The following is a 23175-nucleotide window of genomic DNA, read 5'->3' as shown; positions in this document are numbered from 1 at the left end:
AACCCCCAATTTGTTTCCCCAATCTCAGTTGCATTCCTCAATTAAAACGTCTTGCCCTTTAATTTTTTCTTTTTTCTGTAACATCCCAAAATACAGTAATAACCATAAATTAGAATTAATTACATTTCATAATTAAACAGTCCAGTCTTTACACTAAGACCAGAGTTCAAAAACCAAAAGGCTTTAAGTACAACATTTACTACAATACTACAGAAGTACGGGTCAGAGACGAACGGTTTTACAAAACCAAAATAACCGAACATTCAAAAATCAAAACTAATAAACTAACATCTAAACAAACGAACGCTCTAAGGCTCGGCCTTGACTTCCACGTCTACCAGATTCTCCTCTTCAATAACCTCTTCTAGCAATGCCTCGCCTTCTGCTCACATCCACCCGGATGATCATTGCAATGACAAGACGGACGTACAGGGACGAGAGATGTAACATCCCAAAATTATACAGTCATCAAACTATATATTTAGAATAATCACATGTATCAATAAAGCAAAACAGTCTTAAAGAAAAAGGGAATCAGAGATTCAAAAGTGGCCGAACGGCCTAATATATATAAACACAGATGAATTCGCGAGCGTTTACAAAAGAATGAGGACGAACGGTTTACAAAACAATTACCGAACGTCCTAATATTTACAATCAGTAAAAGGGCGCTCGCTCACAGCGGCCCAATATCCTAAATATTCTAACTAAAAACCGAACGCGCTACTGTTTGGCCTTCACTTCAACCTCAACTAAATTTTCTTCAGCAGGGATCCCATCTTCCAGTGTTTGCTCCAGAGACACATCTCCCTCTGCTCACATCCACACGGATGATCATTGCATTTGACAAGACGGATGTACATAACCAGACAACACAATGGAAATGCAAGGGTAAGCTTATTGAATTTAATTCAAGTCAAACAGATATTTCATACTTATCAAATTCAGCAAGTACATTCACAACATATACATTCAATTCATACATAAATTTCATCCAAAATCCTGATACTAGACCGACCGTCCGGACTGTATGAATCCTGTGTAGCTAAGGCGTCCGTGCACCCAGGTGGGGTAACTTGAATGCTCATCAGTAGCCACCTGAGGTTAGTCTTTTCTGTCCAAGTTACAGTTATGGACTAGACCTCCTGCCATTCCCACGCATGACATACTCCTCTCTACTTGAGAATGAGCACTCACGGAATATCAGGATGAACCACCATCTAAGCTTACCACGTTCATACTTACAAATCTCAATTTCCAACCAAGAGTCGTTCCTCCCTGGAACGCTCGTTCAAATTCCACAATCACAATTTCAACTCTTATAGTATTCGCACATCTTAATTCAACCTCTTATTAACACTTTCATTCTTTGTTCCACTTGTATAAAAAGACGAACGTTCAATCCTCTTCATAACGAGGACGAAAGTCAAGAATGAGACCAAAGGGACTTCATTTACAAAGGAATCAAGCTGACTCATCTTTCATGACGAACATTATTAAAATTTGAATCAGTTAAATGAACTGATTCTAGAACAATTAAACTTAGAATAATTCACTTGACAAGATTTCAGATTCAATTCAACTGAATGAGGATAAAATACGAGTACTAAATGTACTAAGAACAATTTGATTGGAATAACCGCCTGCCAGTAAATGACCGAACGCGGTACACAAATTTACTGAAAGTTAGGACGAACGCTATTTAAGTTTTAGGACGAACGCTAGGAGAATTTAGGACGAACGCTATTTCGATTCGTTGGCGATTACTGAAGGAACAAACGTTCGGCATAGGATCGAGCGTTACTTTATAACGAACGTATTGGGACGAGCGTTCGGTATAAGACCGAGCGCCACTTAGAACGTACGTTTTGGGTTGAGACTATTCACTGGTTCAAAATCATAGAAGTTTGGGATTTAATATAGATCAGATACTTAAAGTTTATGTCTTAATAATTTAACTAAGAGTTCAAAGATATACTTTCAGGCTTCTCAAATTCTCACACAACACTCCTGAAGTCTACGTTTGGCCGAACGCTCAAACGTAAAGCTATATATATAAGAGGGCGTTCGTCCTCAAAGGGAAATCCTTTCCAAATGAAAGGGTTCGACTATTTCAAAGAATTTACCAAGACTACCGAACGGTCAATGACCGTATCGATACGAACGTTCATTTTCATAGGATTTTCATATTTACATTCCACATACAGTAATCATATTTTCCAGTATAAACTTTCATGCATTAAATCATTCATATCATAGTACAATTCATACATTTTCATACATCATCTCATCATCAAAATCATATACTAACATTTGATATCAAAAATCATACTTAACCAAAATTCATATAACATTCATCCAACACAGTGCAACATCACAGAACAATCATGCAACAACGCACAACACAAGAATTAAATCTAATAAGCTTCCCTTACCCGGACTTAGCAGTGTGCGTTCTAAAAGAGAGTGGTTTTGAATCGTCCAAAGGTGGCTTTCTATTCTCAACACTCCTCTTAAACTCTTCAACTAAAATTAATAAAAAGAAACGAAAGAACTGAGTTTACACCCATGCATGCAGCTGAATAAGGTTTGCAGAAATTCCAGAAACGAGCGTCCAAGTGAAACTTACCAGAACTGGAAGTTGTTCGGTTCAATATAGAGCTCTCGGTGCAGGGAACGTCCTCACGGTGCTGAAAGGTGAACGGAGCAGAGAATGGTGAGTTATGGTAGAGAGAAGATGGAGGTTCTAGAGAGAAGAAGGAGAAAGTTTGAAAATCTGAGTTTTTGGGAGAAAGAAGGTGCGTGCAGGAAACGTAATTGATTTTTCCAGAAAACACTTTTGTTTCATCCACGTCCAAACGGACGAACTTTCCCATGCCGACACCTGTGCTCCCAATCCTGACTTCAGAACTTTCTACTGTCACACGTGGCTTTGAATGCATGGGTTTCTGAATGGGATTTTAATGCACTGAATTACGTGGCATAGTGCATTGATGGAAGCAGAGAGGTGAGTCATTCTCCTAATTAATGAGACGTGACAATCCCCCTAACTACAAAAATTTTCGTCCTCGAAAATTAGATCTTACCAGGAAATTGATGAGGGTATAAGTCCTTCATGGCATCTTCAACTTCCCACGTAGAGTCGCCCGTCTTTTCATCCCACACCATTTTCACCAACCGAACGTCCTTCCCTTGTATAACTTAGTGCGTTCGTCTTCAATGCGAATCGGCTTCATCTCTAGCGTTCGGTCTTGTCGAAGACGAACGTCCTCCAGCTCCAATATGTGCGAGGGATCGACTACGTACTTTTGGAGTTGAGAGACGTGAAACACTGGATGAAGGTTGGACAATTGTGGAGGCAAGGCTAGCTCGTATGCAACAGGTCCAATCCTTCTCAAAATCTGATATGGCCCCACGAACTTGGGAGACAACTTCTTTGATCTCAACGCTCTTCCTACTCCAGTAGTTGGATGCAGCCTTAGGAAAACGTGGTTACCAGCTTTGAACTCTAAGGGTCTTCTCCTCTTATCCGCATATGACTTCTGCCTGCTTCTGGACGTCTTCAACCTCTCTTGAATCAACTTCACCTTTTCAGTCGTTTGTTGAACGAGCTCTGGTCCAGTCAATATGTTTTCTCCTTCTTGAAACCAGCAAAGTGGTGTGCGGCATTTACGTCCGTAAAGAGCTTCAAAAGGAGCCATTCCAATGCTTGACTGGAAGCTGTTGTTGTAGGTGAATTCCACTAACGGCAGGACTTCATCCCAAACGCCCATGTGATCGAGTACGCACGTCCTTAATAAATCTTCAAGCGTCTGGATTGTTCTCTCGGATTGACCGTTCGTCTGCGGATGGTACGCTGAACTCATTTGGAGTTTGCTGCCCAGTTCACTTTGCAACGACTGCCAAAACCGAGAGGTGAACCTTGTGTCTCGGTCAGAGATGATGCTGGACGGCACTCCATGCAGACGAACGATCTCTTTGATGTAGAGCTTGGCCAAGTTAGTCAATGACATCTTCAGGTTGATGGGTAGGAAGTGAGCACTCTTTGTTAAACGATCCACTATCACCCAAATGGAATCGTGATTCTTGAATGTGCGAGGCAAGTGTGTCACGAAGTCCATTGAGATGCTGTCCCACTTCCATTCTGGAATCTCCAAAGGTTGCAGTAGGCCGCCCGGTCTTTGATATTCAGCTTTGGCACGTTGACAAGTTAGACATGAAGCCACAAAACGTGCAACATCATTCTTCATCCCTGGCCACCAGAACGACTGCTTTAAATCGTGATACATCTTAGTCATGCCAGGGTGCATGCTAAGACGGCTGTGATGTCCTTCGGCTAAGATGATCCGCTTCAGATCTCCATCATTTGGAACGCACGTCCTACCCATATAGCGTAGTAGGCCGTCCGTCCCAGCATTGAATTCCTTTGCCTGATATGTGCCGAGCGCGCCTCTTATCTTCACCAATTCTTCATCTTCAAGTTGCTTCATTCTGATCCGCTCAAACACGTTACTGGATATCCTAAGGTTGCAGCATTTGATGCTGTCCGGTTCTAAATTGAACTGCAACCTTAAGTCTCTAAAGCTTTCCACAAGGCTCAACTCACGTACCATCATGGACGACACATGCACCACTTTCCTACTTAATGCATCCGCCACAACGTTCGCTTTACCAGGGTGATAAAGCAACTCGAAATCATAGTCCTTTAGGAATTCAAGCCACCTCCGCTGCCTCATATTCAACTCCTTTTGATCAAAGAGGTACTTGAGACTCTTATGATCACTGAAGACTTGGAAAACGGATCCATACAAGTAGTGCCTCCAAATCTTCAATGCAAAGACGACCGCTGCCAGCTCAAGGTCGTGCGTTGGATAATTCCTCTCATGTGTCTTCAATTGTCGAGAGGCGTACGCCACTGCTCGTCTTTCTTGCATCAATACGCAGCCTAAACCTTGGTGAGACGCATCACAGTAGACTTCGAAAGGTTTGGCCGTGTCCGGAATCACCAAAACTGGAGCGCTCGTCAGCTTCTGCTTCAACTCTTGGAAGCTGGATTCACACCGGTCGGTCTAAGCGAACGGGTGATCCTTCCTGGTCAGCTGGGTCAATGGGGCTACTATCTTAGAAAACCCCTCTATGAAACGCCTGTAGTAGCCCGCGAGCCCCACAAAGCTTCTAACTTCTGTAACCGAGCGCGGACTCTCCCATTCCAAGACCGCTCGTACTTTGGCTGGATCAACTGAAATTCCACCAGCGGATACTACATGACCCAAGAATTGCACTTCCTTCATCCAGAATTCGCACTTGGACAACTTAGCGTACAACTCCTTTTCTCTCAACACTCCAAGTACCAATCTCAAGTGTTCTTCATGCTCCTCACAGCTCTTGGAGTAGATGAGAATATCGTCAATGAACACCACCACAAACTTGTCCAAGTACAGCCTGAAGATCCGGTTCATATAGTCCATGAAGACTGCTGGAGCATTCGTCACACCAAACGGCATGACCACGTACTCATAATGTCCGTAGCGTGAACGGAAGGCCGTCTTCTGAATGTCTTCTTCCTTAACCCGAATTTGGTGGTAGCCCGATCTCAAATCTATCTTGGAGAAGACGCTCGCTCCATGCAATTGATCCAATAGATCGTCAATTCGAGGCAAAGGGTACTTGTTTTTTATGGTCAGCTTATTCAATTGACGATAATCAATACAAAGCCGAGAGCTGCCATCCTTCTTCTTCACCAACAATACGGGCGCTCCCCAAGGTGACACGCTTGGGCGGATGAACTTCTTGTCCATTAAATCTTCAATTTGCTTCTTGAGTTCAACCAATTCAGCTAGTGCCATTCTATATGGTTGGACGGATATGGGTGCTGCGGTTGTTACCAAATCAATCGTGAATTCCACTTCACGAACAGGAGGTAGCCCTGGCACTTCATCCGGAAAGACGTCCGGAAATTCGTCCACAACCGTTCGTCCTTCAGTATACTTATTGGACGAACGTTCAAAACTCTTATTCGCCACCTCTCTGTCTTCATGCGTCATAATCAAGAAACAACTCGCGCCCTCCATAATATCTTCTTTCAATTGGCCGAGTGTCACACCCAAATCCTCTTCATCTTCTTCAGGGAACACCAACTTCTTAGCTCCACAATCTATGAGAATGCGATTGGTATTCAGCCAATCCATTCCCAAAATTACTTCTAAGTCTTTGAGAGGCAAACATATTAAGTTCACCTTGTATCTACGCCCTTCTACCTCAATAGGACATCTAACACACATGGTAGACGTCCTCACCTCTCCAGCCGCTGGGGTTGACACCACCAAGTCGAACTGCATCTCACTCTCGGTTAATCCCAGCTTATCAACGCACGCCTTCGAGATGAAGGAGTGTGTTGCCCCCGAATCATATAACACGCAACAAGGAATTCCATGAACTAAGCAGGTACCAGTGACGAGCGTACCTGAGCTCGCTGCTTCTGCTCCAGTAATAGCATACACACGCCCAACTGCCTAGGCTCGTCCACCTCTCCCTTGCTGATTTCTTCCAGCGTTCGGCGGCCTCATCACTGCACGTCCGCCCATATTGCACTCGTTCTCCAGATGGCCGTTCCTTCTACATCGAGTGCAATATTTCCCTCCAATCAACTGAGGGCATGATGACCTGAAATGGGGTCCTCCACACTGGAAACATCTAACCGGCCCCTGTTGCCCTGATTGTCCAGCAACCACCAAAGCTTGAGACCCACTATTCTGTGCTGGACGAGCGTACGGTGTCCTGTTCCGGTTCAGATTGGGCCTCGACAGAATTGGTCCCCTTGACGCTTGTTGTTTCTTATGTTGTTCCTCCTGATCGCCGAACAGATAACTCAGTAGAGAGAAAATCTAGAGAGAAGGCAAATAACTTTATGTGAATAGTGTTCTAGAGAGATAGAAGTGTTTTAGATAATGAACCGAACTTTAGAAAGTTATATTTATATAATAAAATTATTTTAAAATAACTTGCTCCTCTCATTATTTTAATACACCTATATACTCTAATACTCTATTTTCTAGGTTCTTACACCTTTTACATTTTTCTTAAAAAATTAAACTTTTTAATACTTTGTTAAAATTAATTAATATTAATTCATAATTTTCTTTTTAATAAAGACAATTGCTAAACCCCAATAACGTATTTAATATAATTAATCATTAACATGCTACTTATTCAATAATATTTAAACATGAATTATAAGATGATTTGATGAAACTTAACCAAATTTCCACATCTTTTTACATATTAAGGCCTAATTTAATAAATTATTCTCTTATAAATTAAATTAATGTATATCTTTAGGAATTAAAAGTAACCATTTACTTCAACTAGAAGGGATTAATTGGTCTCTAAATTCAACAAATCCTCAAATTAGTTTATAAAAGATAACTATTCTTATCTAGTTAATTTTAATTTAATTTAATTTGTGTAGTTTTATTTAATCTTATACGCATTATACAATAAAGTTAATATATATTTTTATTTAAATAGTTTAGTTCTATGTTTTTTATCAATTTTAGAATGTTATACCTTTCATTAACCTTTCTAATAAATTTTATTCAATTGTTATATTTTATTTGATTTATTTAGTATTCAAATATTTTATATATTTAAATTAAGTAACTTTTTTTGTTATCTGAGTATCATGATTATTATTTTATTTATGTCATCTTATTTACTTGGGAGAAGATAAGCTGTCCGAGTAATGTTACAGTACTTTTATCAGAACTTAGTTTTTTTTTTTCAATTTGAATAAAATTCTCCTTCTTCCCTCACGGCCTCGACGGAAGAAACCCTACTCTCTCTTTTCTCTTAAACCCTCTCTGCCTCGCCGGAAAAGCACATTTCTTGCCTTGCTAACCACTTCTTTGCCGTGTAATCGACACAAGCTTTATTCTAATTGAAATCATAATTCTGTCTTTAAATTTTCTATACAAATTCAATATTATAAGAATTTGGTGTTCCTGTTATGCTATAAGAATTTGGTCTTCTTGTTATGCTGTAAGAATTTGGTGTTCTGTCTCAATAACATTTCATTCTTGTAATATTTTTGTTCTTTTTGTCATTTTCAGGTATGTTATGGTGTGTTATCTTGAGTGGTTGAAGCGTTAAACATGGCACTTTGCCTCCCTCTTTCATTCGGCAATCCCAAACCAGTTGCTTCCCTAAGTTCCAGTTTCGTTCATGGCGGAACAAAACCTTCATCTTTTTCGATCAACGAGAAATTGAAAACGGGTAACCGTCTCCAAAATGTCTCTGTTTCAATTTCTTGTTCCTCTATAAAACTTGTCCATGACCGTGCACTCGATAAGCATGTTGTCATGAAGTATAGGGTTAGGTTTGTTCAAAAGTTAAAAACTTTACTTCTCTCTAAATCGAAACATTATATTCCAGTTCATATTCTGTGTAAATGCCGTTCTTATCTTGGTCTTCCCAAGCCTCGTTCTATACTTTCTATGATTCATAGATATCCATCCATTTTTGAACTCTTCAATATGTCATGGCCTCCCAAACCACTCAATGCTACCAAGTTACATCCCAAACTCTGTGTTCGATTGACCCCAGCTGCGGCTGCTGTTGCTGCTGAGGAACTGGCTTTTCAATCTTCCATTTCCAACATGTTGGCTGCGAAACTGCAAAAGCTTCTTATGCTATCTTCTCGCCGCAAGTTACTTCTGTCCAAATTGGTTCACTTTGCTCCACATCTTGGTCTCCCTCCTAATTTTAGGTCCAGGTTGTGCAATGATCATCCGGAGAAATTCAGGACTGTTGACACGCCCTATGGCCGTGCACTTGAGCTTGTATCTTGGGATGTCAACTTGGCAAAGTGTTTGCCGCCTCGTGCATCCCGTGATCCTGGTTTCATAGTTGATCGTCCTTTGAAGTTCAAGCAATTGAGGCTTCGAAAGGGGCTTAATTTAAAGAGACGTCACCAGGATTTCTTGCTGAGATTTGAAGAAATGCCAGAAGTTTGCCCCTATAGGAATCCTGCTGAGGCTTTTTCCAAGGAATCGTTAGAGGCAGAAAAGAGATCTTGTGCAGTAGTAAGGGAGATTCTTGCAATGACAATTGAAAAGAGGACTTTAATAGACCACTTGACTCATTTCAGAAAGGACTTTGGCTTCCCAAACAAGTTGAGAGGGATGATAATAAGGCACCCGGAATTGTTTTATGTGAGTTTGAAAGGGCAACGACATTCAGTTTTCTTGGTGGAGGGGTTTGGTGAGAAGGGTGACTTATTGGAGAAGGAAGAGATTTTATCCATACAGGATAAATGGATGGACTTGGCTAGGGAGTCCAAGAGAATGAGACGAGAGAGAAGGAAGAGTAGGTTTAGGAAAGATATTGGCAGCTTGAATGAAGCTGATCAAAATAATTCTGACAGTGATGATGATTACGATGATAATATTGGGATCGACAATTTTGAGAATGTGTATGATGATGGTTTTGAGAATATATTTGAGGAGTTGGATTTCGAGGCTGATGATGATGATGATCAAGGAGACAAGATTTTCTCCCAAAGCAATTATGGAGAATTCTGGACTGCGGAACCTTTTCCTATTCAACATGGTTTGGATGAACCTCAGATGCAGCCTTGGTAGTTTTTAATTTGTAGAACATAGTTTTTTCCCACACAAGTAAAGCAGTAAAGTTTTCAAATGGTAATTTATGGTTCCAGATTGCATCCACCGTACCATGATTGGGAGCCTGATCCATGCTTTACTATTTACTATATTAATTGAAAGACTATTCGGTGTAAGATTGTGTACATATGATAAAGTTGAAGCAAAAGTTGAAGCTCAAAGAGGGGTTAACTATAGAAATTCGCTCCTCCAATTATTTCCAATTGCTGTTTTTCTGTCCCAAGAGTGATCTTGGCAAATTTCTATTCTATGTTTTCGAAGTGTCAGGTTACTGTCTATGGTGGGTTAAGGTTCGTGATTGACTTATAGGAGAGCAAATTTATCTGTAGTATACCATGATACAAAAGTCTTCTAACTGTTGTTGCAGCTTTGACACCATAACAACAAATTAAACCATTGCCTCAAATTTCTTGTATAACTTTAGGGTGAGGGGACCTTATGTGTTCAGGCTATGTCACTCTTAGCCTTTATTTGTTTTTACTGATAGTGGTTCCACGGTGGGGTGAGGAGATGTGACAAGAAAGATATCTCTACTTGTATAAATTGACACAAGTACCCTGTTGTGTAGGTGCTGCTGCTCTTGGATGCCATTGGAGTGTGTCTTGGTGAGCTAAGAATGCACAACGGAAATAGATTTTGGGCAGCACGTGACACTGGAGATGCGAGAATCGATTTTTCAGATATATATAAAAGAATTGATTTCGATTTTTTCTATTATATATAATATATATAAAATAATAATAATACGTGAAATAATATATATAAGGCCGAAATACCAACTTAAGGCCCAACGCTCACAATCACAATTAAACCAAGGCCGAACGCTCAAGATCCAAACCTAAAAATACCAACTTAAGCCTGAACGCTCACAATCACAATTAAACCCAGGCCGAACGCTCACAATCACAATTAAACCCAGGCCGAATGCTCAAACCTAAGAATACCTACTTAAAACCGAACGCTCAAGATTGCTACCCAAAATACCAAGTTAAGAACGAACGCTTATACTCACTAATATATCAAGACCGAACACTCAAAATCAAACACTATTAAACCGGACACCATTAGGACGAACGTTTTGAGTCTTGGTCGAATCCCTAGGTCACTTTGCCGAACACCTAAAGTACTGGACGATCGTCTAGAATCCTGGCCGAATTATCAAAACTTAACACATGACCGACCAATACCACATCACCACTTCACCGAACAGTATTAAATCAAAGCCTGACGGAACGGTATTAAATCCAATTCTGACCGAACGGTACTAATTCAACACTTAACAGAACGGTATTAAACTCACCCTTAACTGTAAGGTACCAATTGAACTCTTAGAGCGAACGTTACTAAATTTGACTACCAAAATAACACCTACCAGAACGGTACCAAGACAAAGCCTAACCGAACGGTACTTAACATTCAAGATCGAACGGTAACAGATCAATGCTTAACCGGATACTATCAAATCAGATATCAACCGAACTGTATTAAAAATAAACTCTGACCGAACGACATAAATCAACACCTAACCGAACGGTAACAAAATCAAGGCTTAACCAAACGGTAACACCTAACAACCGAACGTTACAAGCTAAACCTGAGAATACCTCATCAAAACCGAACGCTTACAATTACCAATACATAACCAAGACCTAACGCTTAAGATCACTCTCTGAGAATACCAATTTAAGGACAAACGCCGACGATCACTATTTCACGAAGACCGAACGCTCAGGATAGTTTGCCGACCACTAATTGGTCGAGCAATTTGGACAACGCGCGCTCTGCAGAATTCTGCAGAATCGCACCAGATTTCCAGAAACCCCATTTTTCACCCCCTTATTCCCAGATTTGCATCAAACACAGTATATTTCAAAAATCAAAGAAATAGATCTAGCTCCCCTTACCTTCTGCCCATCATACACTATGTTATATCCCAAGTTAAACCCCTTACCTGTTGAAGACTTCCTTTGCAAAACCTTGAATCCATCTTCACAAGACTTGCAGCACCTTGGCCTCCTTGTGTCAGACCTCGGAAAACCCCACCCAAACCCCACCTGTCTAATCTCATTTAAAACGCACCCAAAACCCCTCTGAGCGGACGCCAGGTGTCAACCAGCGAAGTTTCGAAAATCAGATAGTGGAAGGCAGGTGTCAACAGGAGAGCGGACGTCCGTTTGGACGGGGGAAAACAAAAGTGATTTTCTGAAAACTCGTACCCACTCTCTTCTGCATGCACCTTCTCCTTTTCAAACTCTGACTTTCCATTTCTCCTTCTTCTCTCTAGAAAACCCTCCCTTCTCTCTACCAAAACTCACTCTTTCTTTTCTCCGATCATCATTCAAAGACCGTAAAAACACTTCCAGCGTCCCAAGCTTTAGTTTGTTCCGATTGGTTTCAAATTCTGAACGGGTAAGTTTTCCTTGTCTTTAACCGTTCGTTCTTGAAAACATGCAAACCAAGTTCTGGTTGCATGGGTCCTTAGTTTCATTCTGAACGAGTTTGGATTGTTGTTTTATTTTAGTTCGAAGAGTGGTTGAGCGTTGAGGGTAGAAAGAATCATAGTTCGGCGAACTGAGTCTCATTCTGTAGGACGTACGTTCACGCTCAGAGGTAAGGGAAGCTTATTTAATTTAATTGGTATTTGTATGTTGTCGTAATGCATGAACGTTCGTTATTTGACTGAATGGTATTGATGCATGATGATTAATATGAATGGATTGAAAGAACGTTGGTTTATTTACTGAGATGAAATGAAATATGGCTGAGTTATGTTATAATGTATGAATTATATGAAACTTACATGATATGGATTGTTGGAGTGTGAAAGTTGAATTTGATATGAATGTATAAAGTATGAAAATATATGTTAGAAAATGAGTTTGAAAAGAAATGATTCTGGTATGAAATTTCTCATATAAAAGTATACGTTCGTTCCTGAACGGTCATTGACCGCTCGGTTCACCTGGTGAACATAGTTGAAATGGGATTCTTTCATTTGGAGAGAATCCTAGTGGAGGACGAGCGTCCTCGTGTTATAATACTATGCTTGAGCGTTCGGCTAAGCACAGTTGTATCTGGGTATCCTTTGATAAACTCAATTTATATATATATGTGAAATGGTATATTTTCGTCGTTAGTAATCACTACTTCGACAGTATCTTATTATATTTATCAAGTATGTTATTATAAGTTTATTGGTGCTCGGTCTTATACCAAGCGCTCGTACTGAGTGGTGCTCGGTCTTACACCAAGCGCTCGTACTGAGTAGTACTCGGTCTTACACCAAGCGCTCGTTCTCGTTTCTTATATAACCTATATTGATGAAAAACAGCGTTCGTCTAATTTCAATAGAATTTCTTCTCTACCGTGCTCGGTCATTGACTGACATTCGGATTTCTTGAGGTAAATTCAAATAAGCTAAACATTCATAACGTTCGGTTTCTTCATATGAATGCTTCTAAGTATTATTATTGGAATATCTTGGAGTGTCTGTATCGATTGGTTCCAGCATAGAGTCGTAGCCTTTGGCGAGGTCTTTTCAGCGTTCGGTCAGAGTTATCAAGAGTCAGTTCATATAATTGTTTCACTTTGTAATGAACATTCGGTTCATTCGTTCCTTGCTATATCTATTACGCTCGGTTTCTCTCTCAAACCGACAGTAAACCTCTCGGTCTTATTCTATTTTGGAACTGGAGACCTATCTGTCTCGTCCCAAGCGTTCGTCCTCGTTCTGAGGGAGGATAGAACGTTCGGTATCTGGTGTCTTTATAAACCTTTGAACAAAGATGAAATTTAACTTATTGGCAATGAAAGATGAATTTGAGAAAAGTGATAATGAAAGATGGAATTGGGAATGATTATGAATGAAATAGGAAGAGAATATGATATGAATGAAATGATGTGAAGTTGAACGAGTGTTCCGGGGAGGAACGACTCATGATGAATATTGAAATTGTAAAGTATGAATGTGGTAATGCTTGGCTGGCGGTTCATCCTGATGTTCCGTGAGTACTCGTCCTCACGTAGAGGAGGGTAGATCATGTGTGGGAACGGCAGGAGGTCCTAGTCCTTAGGGGTACTTTGGACGGAACGGACTAACCTCGGGTGGCAGCTGATGAGAATTCCAGTTACTACATCACCCGGGTGCACGAACGTCGTAGCTACACAGAATTCATACAGTCCGGACGGTCAGTCTAGTAGTAGGCCTTGCTTGAATCGTTCGTTGAGATGTATTTGATGTGTTTGAATGTGATAAATGTATGTTATTGCTTGAATTAAATTACATAAGCTTACCCTGTGTTTTTCCTTGTGTTGTCTCGTTTGTACGTCCGTCCTTGTCCTTGCAATGATCATCCGTGTGGATGTGAGCAGAAGGAGACGTGCTACTGGAAGAGGCGCTGGAAGAGAAATATTTGGAGGAAGAGAACCTCGTGGAAGTTGAAGTTAAGGCCGAACCGTAGTACGTTCGGTTAGTAGTATAGTTTAGTTAGTATAAGGTGTCATTCGGTCACCTTTTCTTTTGTTAGGAACAACCGTTCGGTAATTCCTTTTGTAAACCGTTCGGTCAGTTTCATATTGTTGTATAAGTCAAATTTGAACTCTTACTGTTTATGGACGTTCGGTCAGAACTGCACGTTTTCTTTAATGTTAAGACTGAACTAATTTATTATTAACTGTAATCAATTCTATTATATGGTTTTATTACTGTATTTTTGGGATGTTACACCTTGCAACTCTAGAAGCTCTCAACTTCACCTCTCTCACGGATTTTGCAGCAACAACTTCACTCCCACAAGTGCAGAACCCATTTCTTCCTTTTTCCCACACTTGTAGATGTGCCCAAGAGACACCATGGCCCCTTAATCCACTAAGAAGTACTTAATAATTGGAAAGGAGGTCTGCCCACGCTCCTCTCTGGCCCAAGGGACGAACATTATGATTATGGAGCATATTCCCCAACTTTCCACGCAATTCCCACTTATTTCAGATCTGAAAGCTGATACGCTCACGCCCGGGCGCCCCACCAGAGGCGCTGGGCGCCACTTTTTGCGCAAGCCTCGCGCCTGGGCGCCACATAGGAAAGGGCGCTGGGCGCAAGTCCCCCAACACCACGATTGTAGCAACTTTGATCGTCCGGTTGACCCCCTTCCCGAAGTCGAAAATACGCGTATGGGTACTCAAATTGAAGCTCTTTGATCAACTCAATTGATATTTTCTACAAAAAGTTATAATTAAAATTGTAAACCATGTCAAACTTTGACAGCATTCTATTTTACATTATGTATGGTATATTACCTGAGCCGATCGACTGATAACACAGACGACCACTGAAGATAACCAGTTTACGGACGACTCGACTACTGAAGATAAGCAGTTTACGGACGACTATAAACGATCGTCTACTTATAAAGAGGAACGATCGTTTAGAGATATCTCATGTGGCTCGTCATCACCCTTGACATCAATCATCATAAGCGATCGTTGTTCAACGAGCGTCTAATGATTGATGTCAAGGGCGCTCGGTCAATTTTATCCTATGTGGCCTGTCGCCGCCCTTAACATCAACCATCATAAGCGATCGTTTTCTGACGATCGTCCAATAATTAAACTAATGGGCGATCGGTCAACTTTAGTCAAAACTGACATCTTAATCCTAAGAAGTTAAGAAGCAAGCGGTTGGATGTGTTCGGTTATAACGCCACCAACCACGGAGTCAACTGACCCATTATCAAGTACGACTTAACGGTTGTATTTTCCAGAAAGTCAGATTCTCAACCAACCGGATTTTAAGGTAACCGGTTTATTTTCATTACTAGGATAAATATGAAAAGACTGAAGGAAGAAAGGTACGTTTTTCCCCTAGAAAGAAATTAAGAAAGAGAATATTAATCTTCTTCTTCTTTTGAACTGAGAGAGGTTCGATCCACCCTTTTCTAACTTGAGCGTCGGAGTACCTTTGCAGGTACCCAGCCCATTTTCCTTCAAAGAGCTTCATACAAGAAGGAGACGCGACAACAACAGCACCACTGGAGGGAGCAGGGGAGATTCAGTACGCTCGTATCTCGGCCTCCACTAATTTACCGAAACACATTATAACTTGAACTTTTTACAACTCGGTAAATTCTTGAGGTTCTAGGGTCTTACAGTGTCCGTCCGGTCTTGGCCCGGTCTTCTTCAGTTCGTGGGATTCAGCAGTGTCCGTCCTGTTCTCGTCAGCTCCTAGTGCTCCCAAGTGCCAGAGTCACTCGATCTGCTTCGGCTGGTGAGAAATCAGCCGCCCGCCATCAAGCGTCCGTCCGATCCGTTGCATGCGAAATCATCCGTCCGCCAATCTTCATCGTTTGTGAGTGTTTTAACAGGGTCCCACCAGATCCGGTCGAAACATTTGGCGCCCACCGTGGGGCCGAGTGGGTATTCGCCATTGTAAACACAAGGAACCAATGAGGGGCACCTCAGAAGAACGTCAACTTCCACCGTTCAGCCCTTTGCACTTGGCTTCATCAACCTAAAAACTCAGTCTCCACCGTTCGGCGGCGCATCCTCAGCCGTTCGGTCAAGACCATTCGACTTCGTGGCCTCGTTTCCCCGGCCATCCGGCCTCACCTCCCGGCCGTTCGACCTCAACTCCCGGTTGTTCAGCCTCAAGTACTCGGCCATCAGGCCTCAACAAGCTCTCGGCCATTTGGCCTCAACTGTCGGCTATCAAGCCTCAAGTCTCGGCCGTCCGGCCTCAACCTTAGCCAGATTTGGCATTCAACTCTCGGTCGTCCGACATCAACCGTCCGGCCATTCGGCCTCCAAGGTACGTATTCAACCTCTACCAAGCGGCCATCCAGCCTTAGGTACTTAGCCAAATTTGGCATCTAGCATCTGGTAATCCGGCTCAACTCTCGGTCGTCCGGCCTTAACAAGCTCTCTGCCATTTGGCCTCAGCTGTCGGCTATCAAGCCTCAAGTCTCGGCCGTCCGGCCTCAACGTTAGCCAGATTTGGTATTCAACTCTCGGTCGTCCAACATCATCCGTCTGGCCATTCGGCCTCCAAGGTACGTATTCGACCTCTACCAAGCGGTCATCCGGCCTTAGGTACTTAGCCAAATTTGGCATCTAGAATCTAGCAATTCGGCTCAACTCTCGACCGTCCGGCCTCAACAAGCTCTCAGCCATTTGGCCTCAGCTGTCGGCTATCAACCCTCAAGTCTCGGCCGTCCGGCCTCAACCAAATTTGGCATCCGCCATCTGGCCATTTGGCCTGCAAGGTACGTGTTCGACCTCTACCATTTGGCCATTAGGCCTCAGGTACTTAGCCTAATTGGCATTCAGCATTTGGTCATCCCGGCCGTTCAACCTGAACTACCGGTCGTTCTACGCCCGGCCTCGACAATCCAACAAATCAGTCCTGCCCGTTCTGCCGATTGGCCTCATGCGTACTGTCATTGACTCTTCACCATACGCGCGCTCGGCCAATGCATTGGCCTTAGGTAAATCCTCAAAACCTATTCTAACAGGAACTTCACCAAACGTGGCCTCAGGCGTTCGACAGAAGCGATTCGGCCTCGCGGCCTCGCTTCTTTAACCATTCGGTGAACAGAGGCCCCACGCATTCGGCCTGTAAGGGCCTTACTCGCTCGATCTCCTTGGCCTAGTACGTTCGGTTGATAGGCCCAAGCTCGTGATTGGTCATCCGGATTCTGCCGCTCGGCCATACCTTGGTCTCAGGTAATTCCATAATCTGGCCTTGCAGACACTTAGCCAAATATGGCACCAAACTTTTGGGCTTCGCAGATAGTCAGCCAACAATTCGGCCTCTAAAGGCTACAACTTGTCAGCCAATTCTAGCCTCAGGGACTCGGCCTCCAGAGGCATCTGCCGTTCGGCCATATGATTCAGATGTTTGGTCGTTTGGCCTCACGGGTTCAACCGTTCGGTCTCCCGGGCCCCACATACGTTTGTCCATTAATTTGTCCGTTCAGCCTTTCGTGCATTCATTTCGGCCATTTGGCCTCACATGCATTCGGCAATTCGGCCTCCCATGCATTCGTTTCAGCCGTTCGTTCCTGCTGGTGTCCGGTCGCTCGACCTCCACTGTTCGATCTTCTGTGGCCTCAACATTCAGGTATTCTGTGGCCTCAACATTCAGGTATTTGGCCGTTCGGCCTCACAAGAACTGGATCGTTCTGCCACTCGAGTACTTGGCCTTCAGGCCTCTATCGTCCGTCCTTCATGGCGTCAAGTATTCCAGCATTCAACAACTCGGCCGAACAGATTTCGTCTACTAGTTCTTTAAGAACTCCTGGGCCACGCACGGTCATCAACGTCTGCTAGGAAGTTCTCCTGGGCCACGCACGGTTATTCTTGGAAATGCTCTCTCGGAACAATCCTTCTCATCAGAGCATCTTCAACTGATCGGTCTACCTTACAGGGTATAATTATCTACTTTCTTTAAACTTCAAATTTGATTACGTTCTCTTCCTAATACAGGTAACCCGAAATAATTGGACGACTGCGTAAAAACGAGCTCTCCTCCATCATCCGGCATCAAACATAGAATAAGCCCAAGCTGATGAACGGAGAGTTCTTTCCGAAGAACCACTGTCAGCTTGGCCCGGGCGGTGAACGGGGAGTTATTTCCGAAGAACCACTGCCGTCCGGCGTGACCACAAGCCCAAGCTGATGAACGGAGAGTTCTTTCCGAAGAACCACTGTCAGCTTGGCCCAGGCGGTGAACGGGGAGTTCTTTCCGAAGAACCACTACCGTCCGACGTGACCAGAAGCCCAAGTATATGCGCGGAACACTATGTCACCCGACCGGGGCGTTCCAAAGGTCCACAACCGACTGGCCTCCCGGCCTCCAAGGTCTCTACCCCCGGCCTCCCAGGTCCACAACCAACCGGCCTCCAAGGCCTCTACCCCCTGACCTCCCAGGTCCACAACCGACCGGCCTCCTGGCCTCCAAGGCCTCAACTCCTCGGCCTCCCAGTACCCCCATTGGCTTTATTTTAGGTGTTTGATGTGATACTTATATCTCATTCTAAATAAAGTAACAAGATTCATAAAAATCTTTATGATCTATTTATGAAACCTTGAAAAATCATTTTTGTTTAAAATCAATTAATCTCTCCATGGTTTGAGTTTAACCTCTTTTCTTTTTCAACACTAACCTAATTAATTAAATTGTTGATATTGTGAATTATATCATCTTTATATTTCTATCACTTAACTCAGATCAATCAAACATTTTGAGAAGCTTTAGGATTTGGAATAAATGTTCACATCAGAAATACAAATCTTTCCTTATACTTGTAGAGTACATTTAACAAATTTGACTTTTCAAAATTTAACAATAAATTTAAATTTTTAATAAATGGCTTAAAAGGTTAATCCAAGAATAACAATGATTTTTTTTATCAAGTATAATTAATTTTTATAGAAAACTTCATTTCTCTAATTTTCAATATTTTATGAGTTTGGATTACGTATTGTAACACCAACTTGTTAGTAGTTCATGATGATATTTATTATACCTATTCGTTCATAAATATCTAATTTAGTAAAAATATCTTATAATTTAAATACAATATTAAGAATTGAGAAAACTCACTATAAAAAATAGTAAAATTTTCTTTATTTCATTTATTAGTTTTAAATTCCAAAAATCCAAATCTAATATCACTTCAGATAATGTAACCATAGGAATTTAATTTTATCAGAAGATCAAATTAAAGACCATAATGTATTCTATTCTTAAATTAGAATCGATCGAAGTCCCTATTTTTTTAAAAAAAAAAAACACATCACACAAATGTCTCATTCATTTTTAAATATTACATTTTCATCACTATTAGTCCTTTCAGAATTACTCATTGATAAATTCCTGATTATTTTAATGAATAGTTCTTATGTCATGAGCAAAATACTGAATAAACAAAAAATATGAAGACGAATAGCATGTGACAGCTTGCAAGAGCACCCGTTGACCCAAACATTAAAACATGCACACCACAACCTCAAATATTGGAATAATGCATATTAGATAATATATATATATATATATATATATATATATATATATATATATATAATTATATATACATATATACCTTCTGTTTGAGACAACATGGCCTCTGAAGAATGGGAAAAGATTTGAGGAAGAGTGAGATGAAAAAGCAGCAAGGGAAGTGGAAGATTTTGTTAAGGTAAGTTCATAAAACTTAAAAATCTTCCTTTGCTCTTATTAGGATGTGTTTGGAGAGATGAAATGAAAAATGATTTTTGAGTTGTAATGGATATGATGTGATAATAAGTATACATATTTTAATGACTGTTGGTAATGATAAGATTGGAAAATGTCTATTTATGGTAGTAGTTGAGGAATTGATGTAGCAATGTGTGTTGGATAAATATACGTTGCTTTGTCATGAACAAGATTCAACTCGCCCCCATGAAGCGCGTTCAACTATTTCTCTATGAACATCAATGTTCTATGGTACTTTTCCCATTCACTTTTCATACGAATTAGGAATAATGCATTTTCTCATAACATAAATTCAAATTCTTTTTAGCTTTTTAGATCAATTATATCAAATTTCACGATTTCATCATTGTTTGAAAATGTTCCAATTCCTTGTGTTGCTACAATGGCTAACAAAATTCAATTGACTTCCATCTGGTGTAGAGAATAAGCTGCCATTGACGAATGCCATGAGAAAGGAGATTATTTAATTTGTAAGATTTTCTATATATTCCAAAAACAATTTTCTTTTATTGTCTTTTTTACCATTCTTATTTTATTCTTATTGGTCATGTTTTTATGTTTCTTCACGCAATTTGCAGAGGAGCAGTTGACAGACATAGCTATTCCAATGTTATAGCCTCAATTTCTTTTGAATTGGTTTTAAATATTTAAAAATGGAGATGTCTGTTCAACGAGAACATCATAGTACCAATGGCATATCAGGTATTTGATTCTATTAATGTCTGAATTTATTATTAGTATAATTAGATTTTACCAATAAGAATGTTGTAAACCATGATGAGAGCATGTGGTGCTAAGTATTAAATGAAATGGTTAATTGTAGGATCAGGATCAGGATCTTGTCTTTATGATCTGTTTTGTTCAGAAACACCTAATCTCAATGCTCACAATCTAAGAGAACGATGGATGTCTTCTGGTAATATATACTTTCATCTTGTTTTTCTTTGTTATGTTGAATACTCTTTTGTTAGTTTATCATGTATCGGAGACACCTTTTTCAATAATTTTAAGAAATTAAAATACACAACAAGTTGAAATATATAATATTTAAATATCATTATTAATATTTTTTAAATATTTTGTATGTTAATTTTCTTTTTTGAATAGAGTAATTGAATTTTTCTAAGATAAAATTTCATATTAAAAATATGTATTTTAAAATTAAAATTTACAAAAAAAAATAGTTAAATTTAAATGTTAAAATAATATTTAATAATTTAATTTTTTTCAATAATATATATGTATAATGTGTATAGAAAGTAGAGTTATCACTTTAGTTTATCCCGTTTTAGTCTAGATGGATCAAAGTCAAAAAGTCCACAAGATAAAAAAATTCACATAAAAAAATTCACATGTCCAAAAGAATAACAAAAACCAAAATAATTACTCTGAATCGAAGATCGAACTGAGTTTACTCGAACCAAATATCAAGCTGAAACAGTTTGGACTACAAATTAAGTCGAGTCATATTAAGCTGAAAGTCAAGTCAAGTCAGCTTGAACTAAAAGTCAAGCAAAATCAACTAGGTCAAAAAATCATATTGAGTTGGATCGAATCAAAGATCAAGCCAAGTTGGAACAATGGTTTACTCGAGTCAGTTAGTTCGAAGAGTCGAGTTGGCTGTGTCAAAAGTTGAGTAAGCTTATTAGAACCAAAGGTCAACCTGAGTTGACTCGGAAGAAGGTTGACTTGAGATGACCTAGGCTAAAGATTGATTCAAGTTGGTCAAGCCGAAGAATCGGGTTAAGTCGACCAAATAAAAGGTCAAACCGAGTTGATCCACGTCAAGCAACTAAATTGAACGTTAAGCCAAATCGATTAGCACAGGAGATTTAATCGAGTCAACCTGGTCAAAGGTCAACCTAATATACAAATATAATGGGAATTTATTTTGAAGTGAGTTGAGACTCACTCATAAATCATAGGTCAAATTGATACCTCTAAAAAAGAAAAAGTAACTAGTTCTGAAATTTTAATTTCTTTATTTTTTAAATGATTTTCATATTTTTTTTAGTTATTTGAAGTACCTTTTCAAAATTCCTAAATTTTAAATTCTTTTTTCTAATTTTCACATCCAAACAACTTATTTTATTTTAAAGAATTTCAAATTCACCAAATAAATGAACTACTTTATTAAATTGTCTCGTTCAACCACATTGTAAGGGATGAAAAACATTATTATAAGGGATGAAAAACATTATTATAAGGGATGGAAAACATTATTAAGAAGAAATACCCTCCTTTCAACGAGGAAAAAGGAAAAGTGTAAACTGTAAATTTACCATTTGAAAAGACTTCTCAATATAAAAGATAATGAAAGAAAGAGAAATCTCAAAGAGACTCAAATCCAAAAAAAAAAACATTTTTCTTTCTATCAACTTAAGAGAGTTACAAAATGTGCATTACTCACAAAATGTGCATTACTTAGAAAATTTTAAAAATAATTAAAACACTCTTCGTATGAGATTACAAATGAATTTCACCTCTTTATCTAATTTCTTATTGTGGCTGTGGTGGTGATGAAAATTTTTAGATTGCAATATATAATGAAAATCTTATTTTTATTGAAATGAGAAAAAATCTTTCAATTTTTCTATTTCACATTCTGCTCTCTGGTGGAAGAAGAAGAAAAAATTACAAAAAGGGTAAATAATTCTAAGAAAAAAATTGACACGTTATCATACAAAAACAAAATAAGTTATTTTGAGTGATATTCTGGACAAAAATTATACTAAAACGATATAAGAGCATTATTGAAAAATTAATTAAAAATAATTAAAGTTAATATTTTAACTAGTTTGTGTAACACAACCTTAAGAACTACGACTATGTTACTAGAATATTTAGTGAAATGATCGGAATATTTTGTAGAATTTATTTTCTTTGGTAAATTTCGAATTCTTCTTTCTTCGTCTTAACCAAATATTTTTATATGTTTAATGTGTTTTTTTTAATGTTTTCATCAAGGTAGTCTGATATTGTCTTTATTGTACTTTTCAATTGCAAATATTAATGTGTTGGGGATAAATTTTACTAGAGAAATTTACATAATTTATAACTTTAATATATATTATATATATATATATAAAATATATATATTTTAATTTCCCTGTATGTATAAGAAGGACCGCAGAAAAGATTAGACAATTTGATGCGTCAAGCTGGGAACAGGTATTGTGCCGATTGTGGATCATTAGAGCCAAAATGGGTGTAAGTATTACATTCATTTTTAAACGACTTTAT

The 23175-nt window shown here is 39.7% G+C and overlaps 1 protein-coding gene and 1 long non-coding RNA gene across 2 annotated transcripts; both read left to right on the top strand.

Moving 5' to 3' along the window:
• The first annotated feature begins 7758 nt into the window (after nt 1-7758).
• LOC124845466 (protein WHAT'S THIS FACTOR 1, chloroplastic) lies at nt 7759-9946 on the top strand. The gene is made up of 2 exons (XM_047322569.2): nt 7759-7911; nt 8109-9946. Exon 2 carries the CDS (start codon nt 8151-8153, stop codon nt 9636-9638), a length of 1488 nt encoding a protein of 495 aa, XP_047178525.2. The 5' UTR covers nt 7759-7911; nt 8109-8150; the 3' UTR covers nt 9639-9946.
• Nucleotides 9947-20331: 10385 nt separating this feature from the next.
• On the top strand, nt 20332-20850 carry LOC148192470 (uncharacterized). Its single transcript, XR_015782123.1, has 3 exons — nt 20332-20402; nt 20511-20634; nt 20756-20850. It is a non-coding gene; the product is annotated as an uncharacterized LOC148192470 (long non-coding RNA).
• The last annotated feature ends 2325 nt before the right edge of the window (nt 20851-23175 follow it).

The sequence above is a fragment of the Vigna umbellata genome, chromosome 9 (assembly GCF_029865625.1).
Source record: "Vigna umbellata cultivar VRB3 chromosome 9, Vumbellata_1.0, whole genome shotgun sequence".
NCBI classification, from domain to species: domain Eukaryota; kingdom Viridiplantae; phylum Streptophyta; class Magnoliopsida; order Fabales; family Fabaceae; genus Vigna; species Vigna umbellata.
The sequence above is the reverse complement of the archived record's forward strand: the minus strand, read 5'-3'. Positions and strand labels throughout refer to the sequence as shown.